We start from the raw sequence: 11,756 nt of genomic DNA, 5'->3' as shown, positions 1-11,756 counted from the left end.
TTTCATTTGTGCTCTAGAAACAAGATGCACCCTTTATGTTGCTCCAATTATGTAAATCATGTATTTCCTGTTTGCAGAGAAGACTTGGTGCCACTGGTCTGACCATGAGAGCTCGTATGAGAAATTCCCCTGGGTTTCATGTCGCAGATGGGGGGGTTCTCTTGTTCAGCCCATAATCTCACACACATTCATTTATTTTATTTAACCTTTACTTAACAAGACAGGTCAATTCAGAACAAATTATTATTTACAATGATGACACTATCCTTATTGCAGTGTTGTAGTACTCAGGAGTCGTGACTCGATTTGGACTTGAGCACGGATGACTCGGACTCGAGCATTGACTGCATTCGAACTCGGAAGGTGCAGACGAGGACTCAGACTTGTTCATTGATAACGTTTATTTTTTTGTAATATGCCCTAATAATTTGGCAATATTGATGGCTAGTGCATTTGTTTGGCTATTGTGTCACAAAGTAAATAAACTCCCTTTGAAATGGTGACCGCTGTGTCATTTATGTTTAATGTACCTTTTTTTTTTTATATTTGTATGTCAGCTCTTTGACTGCCAAAGTGGAGTGGACTCAACCTTGATGACTTGGACTCAGGCTCGGACTAGGGTAATGTATCATGTAGAACGCATACTTTTAAGTACATTCAATATCAAATACTTCTCAACTTTTACTTAAGTAGAATTTGGAATGGAGAACTTTTACTTTTGATAAATGGTGCATTTATAATAGTGTTTTCTATCCAAAGCGCTTTACAATTTTGTTCCTCACATTCACTCACATATTTACACACCGACGGCGGAGGCAACCATGCAAGGTGCCAACCTGCTCATCTGAAGCTATTAGGGGTTAAGTGTCTTGCTCAAGGACACTTTGACACGACGCTCAGGAGGAGTGGGAATCTAACCGGGAACCATCCGATTACCAGAAGACCGCTCTAACAAGAGTAGTATTGTATCTGGGTATTTCTACTTTTAAAGGAACTGTGTATAATACTTCTTCCACCACTGAGCAATGCTAGTGGATGTGAATAGGGGCATGGAGTATGACTCCTCGAAGCATCCAATATCTCCAAAACACTGGTGCAAGTGTTACCATATAGGCCTGGAAATGTAGACTCTCCCTTTAAATATAGTGCTAGTAGCTATGCTGTCTGCTTGGCTTTACCCTGAGGTAGCTGTTCTCTGGCCTCTGGGGCCTCAGGCAGCCCTCTACACCTGGAGGCAGCTCGTCCCTCCACCCCACTGTGAAGTCATCATCATTGTCACAGGTATCTTGTCTATAGGAAAATATATCAACACAAAGTTAGACACACACACAACCATGTATACCGTAGTATAGGAACATACTACTACACCAAACTCATACAACTACAACTGTCTTTGTATGTGAAAGTGGAATGACAGTTTCTAGGTATGCCTGGGATGGACTGGTTGCCTTAGTATTAGAAAGTCACTTTTATTTGGATCCATCACCCTATGTTTTTGGCCATCAACCAACCCCACCTTTTCCAAATTCCTAGGTGATTCAGGGGTGTGACATTCCTTCACCCTGCGAGGCCCCAGTATCACCTTGTCCCCAATATCAGTTGTATATGATGAATTGAAAATGGGGGACCCTGATGTAAACAAGACGAAAGTCTTTCTCTGGTCTGCATCCCCTTAACAATTGTGTGTATTGAGCTGTACTGTAGTGTACCCATTCTGCAATCTGATAATACAATTTTCAATCAATTCAATCAATCAATCAAACCTACAATACAGTATGCAATCTTTAATGCAGCTCCCTTTCAGTTATCGAAAGGCTTGGTCAAACCCATGTGGATAAGGAACTCGGATTATTCAGTGTCAAAGATTCCTAATTAGTTAGGGGTATCTATTCACTGTCGATTTGAGCAATGACTATTAAGCAAAGCAAGATAATAATTCCTGATGAGTTTCACATACATTTGACAACATTGCCTTTTTTTTTATTATTTTTACTTTTTCTCCCATCCCCCAATCTTGTTGTTATGCAATCGTACTGTCGGCCTGGGGAGGCTGTAGACGACCACATGCATCCTCCAATACATGTGGAGTCGCCAGCCGCTTCTTTTCACCTGACAGCTAAGAGTTTCACAGGGGGAAAGGTTCACGCTATCCCACCCAGATCCCTTCCCTGCTGATCAGGCAGTCCAGACTGACCGACCAGTAGGGGTCGCTATTGCTATTCCTTTTTCAAATGGATTATTTTCCATTTCTCTGTGCTGGACTGTAAGCATAGTAACATACGTCAGAGAGAGAATGAAGCATATACAGTAGTGTGGTTCAACCTGAGGTGTGATCCTGTGCCCGTCTCTCACAGTTGGACCCGAAGGTGCCCGTCTGGCAGAGACACTTGCACTCAGTGCCAGAAAGCACTGGCCTGCCGTTATTGGGGCAGGGAGCACACTTGCAGGAGTCAAACTCCTCCAGGTATTGCATCAGAGCCTTCCGCAGGTGTCTTCTCTTTGTCGCAGCGCAGGGGATCCCCTTGACCAGATCAATGATGGGAAGCAACTGGTCACAGACAGACAGACAGACAGACAGACAGACAGACAGACAGACAGACAGACAGACAGACAGACAGACAGACAGACAGACAGACAGACAGACAGACAGACAGACAGATATATTTTTAGAAAGAACAGAATATTATACTCATCACATGATAAAATAAAAGCTATATTGTTTAGGACAGAGGCGATATCCATTTTCTCAATACGATAATGTACTGTGCTCATCGTTATTCAGTAAGTGTAACAATGGCAACCATTAAAGTATTCTTTGTTTACCTGTAGCCTCGCAGACCCCCTGGGGGTTCCTTGAACCCTGACCTCATGCTCCACTGTGACAGGGTTGTCGACGATGACGTACCGGACCCAGTTCCTGTACGAGTTGCGATCAGGAGTGGGACCCGACCGCTCCCAGGCCAGAGCTGCGGCCTCTCCAGCACGACCTCCTCGGACCATGGAGAAAGACTTCTCCGCCGCCTGTATGTAGGAGCCTGAGACACAGTACGTTTTCTGTTGTATTTTTTTGGACAAAAACAGATGAGGACCGGCAGTGTAATGCTGCTTCCATGTTTTATTTTCAGGGCATTTTCAGGATCTCAGTACAAAATATCAGTCTCATCAGTGTGGGAGAAACACAGGGACGGTTGTTTTCTTCTCGGAGGATAAGAATACAGACCAGATGTCTTGAATGGTCACAGGGTTATCGTGTTATCAATAATCTCTTACAATTACTGAGATGTTATATAATAATAATAATAATAATAATAATAATAATAATAATAATAATAATAATAATAATAATAATAATAATAATAATAAACATTATTTGTATAGCACCTTTCAATCATACAAGAATTGCAGCCCAAAGTGCTTCACAGCAGTGACAGACACAAAATAGACATAGGCATAAAATGTGCATTAAAATTGGCATAACTATAGACGGGCATAAAATGAACAGAGAATTGATATTAAAACCTCCCTGAAAAAGTTTCATAGATTTCGGTCATTCAAATCTATAAAAAAAGATGCTTGTGATTTCTGTATTATGCCTAGTCCCAACATGTATGATTTCATGTCAGAATAATACCTTGATATTTTGCAGTCTTGTTGTCAGAGCATCTGGAGACACGTGAGCTCTCTGTGTAGACGAGGACGCTCCAGGCAGTGTCGCGCTGCAGACATCCCTTCGTGTGTTCCGTCGTCTCGCTTGGTGTGGGGAAGTGTAAATGACACACACGGTAAAAAAGGGAACATCAGTCCCTCATTTGAGATGTCCAGAACCGTGAACAAGGACGTTTTAGTGTCCATTATATTATGAGTTGCGTCAAAAGTTATTTGACAGGTGTAAAAATCTTGAGTTAATGTGGTTGAGTGATGCAAAAAGACTAAAATGGATTTTTTTTTATCACAGGGTATTTGCACTTGCAGAATATTTACAGAAAGCTTGGGATAAACGTACAAAATAACATATATGTGATGTATATGGTGGAATGAACTACCCACCCCAGTTAGGACAGCCGAAACACGTCCAATCTTTCGCCGTCGACTAAAGACTCACTTCTTCAACCATTATCTGAATTAAAAAAAAAAAAAAAAAAAAAAAAAAAAAAAAATCTAACCCTAACTAACCATACTGTCATGCACTTGTCCTAATAAACTAACCTACACTGTAGCACTCAACACTTTGATGAACATTGTTACTCAGCTGATAGAGTTGTGCTCTTCCTGATGGCTTGTCGTACAGAACTTGTAAGTCGCTTTGGATAAAAGCGTCAGCTAAATGACTAAATGTAATGTAAATGTAAATGTATTTATTTTGGCCTCTGATGGTGTGCATGGTGTAGCTTACAAACCTTGGGAAGTGAATGTTATATTCAATTATTGTTTTTGGTGTTTTATAATCCCGTTAGGGATGGGTCGTCGGACATGACACGAAAATAAAATGTCATTCATTCATTCGTACATAAAAACACAGGACAGCAGTCGTGTAAACATATAGTTAAAAATATTAAGAACTGTGTATAAAAATGATCAAATGTAAATATTGCACATGATTATGATTCTATGATTATAAAGTGCAAGGTAAAGTGCCAGGTGGATAGCAGCATAATGGTTCAAAGTGTCTTTTCAGGATCGTATTGAGTGCAAATAGCTTTGGGGAAGAAACTGTCTCGGAGTCTGGAGGTGTTTTGGCTGAACCTACAGTACCTGTATAACGCCTGCCAGAGGGCAACAGTTCAAAGAAGTGGGTGGAGTCTTTTGTGATGTGTTATGTGATGGCAGTCAGCAGCCGGTGATAAGGAGTAACGATAAGATAAACTTCTGTCATTGTCTGCATGCTCCTCTCTGTGTGTAGGTGTGTGTAGGTGTGTGTGTGTGTGTGTGTGTGTGTGTGTGTGCACTGTTTTAGAATGGCTTGCCTTCTTCTTTGACGCCTCAAAAGCTTCATTGTTGTTATTGACAAATGACCCGGATCCCGCTGACGAGTAAAGGATGTAGAAGGCCATACCCCGGGCATCCTCCCAACCAGCAGAGGACCTGGAGCTCGTCACTTCAACCGTCTCAGTGCGGACTGGCCGAGGTTCCACCGTGAAGTCGTCTGGGACCCCAACCTGGAGAAAAATAACCCAAAAACTAGATTTGGGCTCTATATCGGCAAGCAGTAGAGTAGGTAAAGAGCAGGTAAACCTCAACATGGGGTAATGTCGTATGATACGATTATCTAGAGACAGTTTTTGCCATTCAGATTATAATAAAATTAGATGGTGTGGGGACCTTTCTAAACCTTTATTAAATATTAAAAAGTATTTATTTCGGCGAATCTCTTAATGATCAATATTGTGCAATCTGAAAAGTATTGTGTTTATAGATACATTATTTACCTAATAATAATAATACACTTTATTTGTATAGCAATTTTCATACAGAAATTGCAGTTCAAAGTGCTTCACAACAGTAAAAGATACAGGCATAAGCAAGCATAAAAAAGATAAGGGAGGTAGCAAGGTAAGGTAAATCACAGTTTTTCACATTAGAATCTAACATCCCAATAGGCCTATCTGTTTACAGTTTCATTCAGTAATAAAAATAATAAAATGGAATAGACAGACTAAAAAAGTGCGGTTTGATTGACCTACCTTGTTTAACAACCAGAAAATGCTCAAGAGAAAGTTGTATTTATTGTAGTTATCTTGTAATCTATGCACAAAACGATTATGTAATCTCTTGGTTACAACAAGATTGTGCCAGTAAGGCATTTTTATGTTTATATTATTTGACAAGGCTTCATTTGGGGAAAATGGAGTTGGTTTCCGGTGACAACTACCGCCCCCTAGTGGTCAGAAAATAGTTATTGCAGTTTTAATAACAGCTTGATAACATCTTTATGTATTTCTGCAATAGTGCAATGATGCAGTACCTTGATCTCAAAGCTCTGAAAGTTGTGAGGGATACGATGGTAGAGTAGGGTGCTGCTAGGCCTCTTAATGACACAGCTCCCTCCCATAAACATGTTGTCCAGGCAGCACTGCCCCCCTGGGCTCCTCAGCCATGGCATCAAAGCTGTGTTTTTAGCATCAAACCATAGTTTTAGGGCGAAGATTATGACCAAAAATGTATTTGTCTACAAACCTGTTTTGTCAGACTAAATCTAGACTAACACTGAAAACAATGACATTGAAACAACAGAAACTAGACTAATAGGATTGTGTTATGTTTCCCAGCTAAAAAAAGAAACTGGACATTCTGTGGAGTAGAACAAGATGTTTTGAATCCGTTAGCTGCTGCACTCAGTGTGTTCGTCTGTACCTTTGCAAAATATGAGCCTTTTTAGAGATGCAGATACAGTGTAGCTTCCCTTTATCATCTTTAACGTTCTGCTATACCCTACCCGTTTGACCTTCTTCTATACCCTACCCGTTTCCAACAAGGTCAGCTCCAGGGGCCACTCTCTTTTCGGCTGGACACACTACTGTGAAGTCCTCACAGTTCCTCTCATCAGTGCCGTCTCTCCACAGTCATCCTGTCTGTTGCACGTCAGTGTAGAGTTGATACAGCGTCCTGCAGCAAACAAACATCAGACAGACATCAACAGCATATTAAAGTATCATAGTAAATCATTGATTGTGTATGTGTGTTTCTGGGATTGTGGCTAATGCTAAACAGTGCTTTATAGTGCTAAACATTTCATACCATTGTCACACTGAAAGTTGTCTTTGCAGTCGATTGGCGCCATCCTGCATTCTGTGGATGGAAAGCATGGCCTCTCCTCCGTCAGCTCCGGGCTGCACGCTGCTCCACCAAACTGGGATGGCCTCTGGACACGCCGTGTCCGTAACTAGTCGTTTCCATGGTAATCCAGTAGTGGAAAATTAAATAGAACAAGAGAAAGAAAGAAAGAAATATTCAAAAGCATGGTTCTTCTTTGTATGCATGTGTATGTACAGGTGCAGCTCAATCAATTAGAATATGGTAGAAAAGTCAATATATTTAGCTGTATTGATGCAGTAATCTGTGCTAAAGGAGCCCCAACCAAGTACTGAGTGAACATACATGAACATACTTTTCAGAAGGCTGATATTTCTATATAAAAAATATGTATGTCTTATGTAATATTAAAACTTTCTGAGATACAGAATTTTGGGCTTTCATGAGCTGTAAGCCATAATCATAAAAATGTAAACAAATAAAGGCTTGAAATATTTCACTTTGTGTGTAATGAATCTATAATCTATGAGAGTTTCGCTTTTTGAATTGAATTACTGAAATAAAATAACTTTTACACGATATTCAAATTTATTGAGCTGCACCTGTATGTATGTATGTATGTATGTATGTATGTATGTATGTATGTATGCATGCATGCATGCATGCATGCATGGGTATGTACCGGTATGTATGTATGTATGTATGTATGTATGTATGTATGTATGTATGTATGTATGCATGCATGCATGCATGCATGCATGGGTATGTACCGGTATGTATGTATGTATGTATGTATGTATGTATGTATGTATGTATGAATGTACGTATGTATGTATGCATGTATGTATGTATGTATGTATGTATGTATGTATGTATGTATGTATGTATGTATGTATGTATGTATGTATGTATGTATGTATGTATGTATGTATGTATGTATGTATGTATGTATGTATGTATGTATGTATGTATGTATGTATGTATGTATGTATGTATGTATGTATGTATGTATGTATGTATGTATGTATGTATGTATGTATGTATGTATGTGCATGCATGTCTGTTCTTGCCTGTTTCCTGGCACAGGGAGAGCAGACAGACCGGGCCCAAAGTCAGTGAGCTGGCAGTGGATGGGACAGGCCTGCTCGTTACACGCTCTGTAGTCGTGTGTCTTGCACAACTGAGGACAGCTACTCTTCCAGTAATAGTCATCATAACGGATAATCCTGTTGAAAGGAAATAAAGTGGAGACAGCTCCCTTGTTGTTGTTGTTGTTGTTGTTGTTGTTGTTGTTGTTGTTGTTGTTGTTGTTGTTGTTGTTGTTGTTGTTGTTGTTGTTGTTGTTGTTGTTGTTGTTGTTGTTCTCAACATGGGATCCCTGTGGGTGTTTCAGGGGGTCTCCAGAAAAATATTATATTAAAGAAATTTCAATAATTTCTTTAATATAGTGACTATTCTTTCATTGAGTAGAAGTTAGCCCAGAATGACTATTCTGTTCATACATTTCACTCTTCCCGAGACATCTTATCAAACGGGGGAGTCTTTGAGACAAGCATGTATGTATAATGTATGTGTGTGGTAATTTCTGTTTCTGAAATACGTTCTGTTTCACCGTTGCAACAGTATGTGTGGCATCTTATAAGCCCATGTGAACTGGGCACACTGAATGCATGACACATGAATGAAAATAAATCCATAAAGAAATCGGTTGCTGTACTGAGATGAAGTTCTTCCGGAGCAACCGTATAATGTAAATGTATTTCCTTTGTCAGGGTTCAGACGTGAACGGTGGCCATTTTGCTCTCATGTCATGCTCAGGTTGGGTTCCTTCCGACCCTCAACCTGAGCATAACACAAGAGCAAAGTGGCCGCTGTGTGAATATGATGAAAAGATGAACACTGCAACGGGGTCCTGTCCGGGGTCCCAAGCAAAACCCTGGACAGGCTCCAGTATAATTCAGCTGCCAGGGTTCTAACCCGCACCAAACCCTGGCAGCACATCACCCCCACCCTCATCCACCTCCACTGGCTCCCCATCAAATCCCGCATCACCTACAAAACCCTCCTGCTCACCTACAAATCCCTTCACGCTCTGGCACCTCAGTACCTCACTGACCTCCTCCACGCCTACACTCAGTCGCGGTCCCTGCGATCCACGGACACTGGTCAGCTCTCCATCCCCCGAACCAGACTGCGGACCTTCGGGGACAGAGCTTTCAGTGTGGCAGCTCCCACCCTCTGGAACTCCCTCCCCGCAGAACTCCGCACCGCCCCAACTCTGGACTCATTCAGAAAACTGCTCAAAACCCACCTCTTCAACTTGGCCTTTAACCCCTAATCTCTCACTTTATATGTATATGTATATGTTGTGTCTGTCCACTGTCTGTTACTTTGTTATCCCCCCCCCTATGTACCTTGGGTCTCTTGAAAGGCGCTATATAAAATGAAGTTATTATTATTATTATTATTATTATTATTATTATTATTATTATTATTATTATTATTATTATTATTATTATTATTATTATTATTATTATTATTATTATTATTATTATTATTATTATTATTATTATTATTATTATTATAAAACATTTTTCTCGACTTTCAAAGTTCTTGTTTGGTCACATTCATTGAAAAATATGCCTAATTCATTTCCTGCAATCTAGAGCCCTGAAATTCCACAAATATAACATTTTAGTGATGTAATTAATCATTTCGAGTGCCATAGCATCTTCAAGGCCATCTATCCATTTTCAAAAGGTTTTTAAGAATTGTATTTACTTTTATCACATTCACAAAATCTCAAGGCTTGTAGGAGCCTTACTTCCTTTGTTGTGGCTCATAAATCCGTACACACCACAAATTTCCACGATCAGTCCTTTGTGCCAGTAGCCATCAGGCTCCACAACCGTGGGCAAGAGCTGACTTGGCCAATGGCTGGAGAACTAACGGCTGGAGAACTAATGGCTGGAGAGCTGGAGAATTGTTAGAACTGTTTGACTCTTAATGACTGAACTCTGGACCTTGCACAAGGACTCGCACATCACTCGTTAATTTACCTTAGATCTTATTTGTATACACATATTTTATATTTATTCGTAATCTACTTTATCTGTTTACTTATACCAGGGTAGACTATATTGTACAGATTCGATTTAGTTAGCTAGGGGGGGGGGGGGCTGTACATATGCACTTTGTGTTCATATTATTATTGATATACATATGTCCTGACCAGACCCTTTTTTATTGTCATTTCTATTACCCTGCCTGTACCTCCCCTCCCCTATAAAGGAAAATCTAAATGGTCAATTTAAATGTATCATATCATACAGTATGTAGAGTACACTGTGTCACAACATGTGTGTTGTACTGTGGTTTGCCTGGTGTGTCCACAGTGCTGTGGTTTGCCTGGTGTGTCCACAGTACTGTGGTTTGCCTGGTGTGTCCACAGTGCTGTGGCTTGCCTGGTGTGTCCACAGTGCCGTACCTCCGTCTCTGCTGTGTGCCGTAGTTGCAGGTGCTGGTGCAGGGGGACCAGGAGCCCCAGGGGTAACGGTGACAGAAACAGGCCAGGCCAAGTGTTACTGACCCCAGGACGTTCAGGAGCAGCAGCTGCAGGAAGCAGCTGGTATGAGCCATGGACTCCTCTCAAAGGAAGTCACTGCTCAGGAGAGAATAGAAAGGACTCTTTTTCTGCAGTGAGAAGGAGACAAGTAGAAGGAACAGTATCAGTTTACTGGTTACCTGGTTGATATAATAATAATTATTATTAATAATAATTCATTACATTTATATAGCGCTTTTCTAGACACTCAAGGGTTATGCAGGCTCAATGGCTGCCATACACTGGCACCAGGCACACATCACACTACACAATGCAGGGGCGTCGTTCTGGTATGGCAAGGTATGGCACTCGCCATACCTTGGCAAATACAAATTAAAAAAAAATGTAAAAAAAAGATTTTAATTTTTTTTGTATTATTTTTTTTTATGTTGATTTAGAATTCGAATGTCAACATTATGAACGAAGCTTCGAACTATTCAGCCCTAGCATGTTTTGATAGTCAATTATCTCACTTTTACTAGGTGACTTTTACTGTGATATGCCCAAATATGCCCAAAAAAAAAGGAAAATGGACATAGGGACGTTTTTTAATCAAAGGGCAGCAGAGACAAGTGATACAGGGACACAGGTAAGGTCTTACAATGGCTTAGTGATTATAACAGTGCAGTTCAGCATTCAGTAACCCATACTTTTTGTGAATGTGTTTTCACACACCTCAAAACCGTACCTAAGGAAAATTGGCTCAATTGCAAGAAAAGTAATAGACAGTTATGATATTACGTTCTGCATAATTCGTATGCAAAATATTGTGGTTCCCTGCTTTAGTCTGTTGACACATTTCTATACTAAAAATGTTTGTGTAGTCCTGTGTCATACCTAAATGTCATATAACTGAATTGTATAGAAACAACTCACCAAAAGTGACTATTGCACAACTGATTTGACAAAAAAAATAAATAAAAAAACTCCCTCCTCGCCTTACCTTGCCGTTTACTGAAATGACGCCACTGACACAATGGCTGAACGGCTCAGGAGACAGGGATTGATATCAGCCAATTAAGGGGAACGGATATCAGCTTGCAAACTGTAGATAACATGGTCTGCTGTACACTAATAAATGCAAACCACATTGACATTTTAAGCAGTTGATCAGTTTCAACGTCCACAATCGGGGTCGGAGCTTCCTATATGCAACATAGGCGGTTGCCTAGAGTGCCACCCAGAGGGGGGCGCCAAAAACTGCGGCCAGCTAAAAAAAAACGATATATATTATTAATACGATTTAGTTTTGATTCTTTTGTGTGCACTTTGCATTTCATCTTAGCTGTTGTTCTTGTTTGTAATAAATAAAAGGTGCAGTACTTTACTGTAGAACTGTTAAGAAGATTTGATTTATTTTTTTATTTGAGGGGGTGGGGTCGGGTCGGGGGGGGTGGGGTGG

At 40.4% G+C, this 11,756-nt stretch overlaps 1 protein-coding gene across 1 annotated transcript; it reads right to left on the bottom strand.

Annotated features, from left to right (window-relative positions):
• Positions 1–1,148: 1,148 nt before the first annotated feature.
• On the bottom strand, positions 1,149–10,389 carry c6.2 (complement component 6, duplicate 2; the record flags this gene model as incomplete). Its single annotated transcript, XM_084324852.1, is given in 14 exon segments — positions 1,149–1,290; positions 2,110–2,116; positions 2,323–2,548; positions 2,866–3,035; positions 3,632–3,750; positions 5,029–5,156; positions 5,963–6,067; positions 6,069–6,105; positions 6,460–6,551; positions 6,554–6,603; positions 6,736–6,880; positions 7,821–7,852; positions 7,855–7,976; positions 10,238–10,389. Coding segments are annotated over 14 exon segments (1,527 nt in total).
• Between the last annotated feature and the right edge of the window lie 1,367 nt (positions 10,390–11,756).

This window comes from Notolepis coatsorum, assembly GCF_963971535.1.
Source record: "Notolepis coatsorum genome assembly, chromosome: 11".
In the NCBI taxonomy this organism is placed as follows: Eukaryota; Metazoa; Chordata; class Actinopteri; order Aulopiformes; family Paralepididae; genus Notolepis; species Notolepis coatsorum.
The sequence above is the reverse complement of the archived record's forward strand: the minus strand, read 5'-3'. Positions and strand labels throughout refer to the sequence as shown.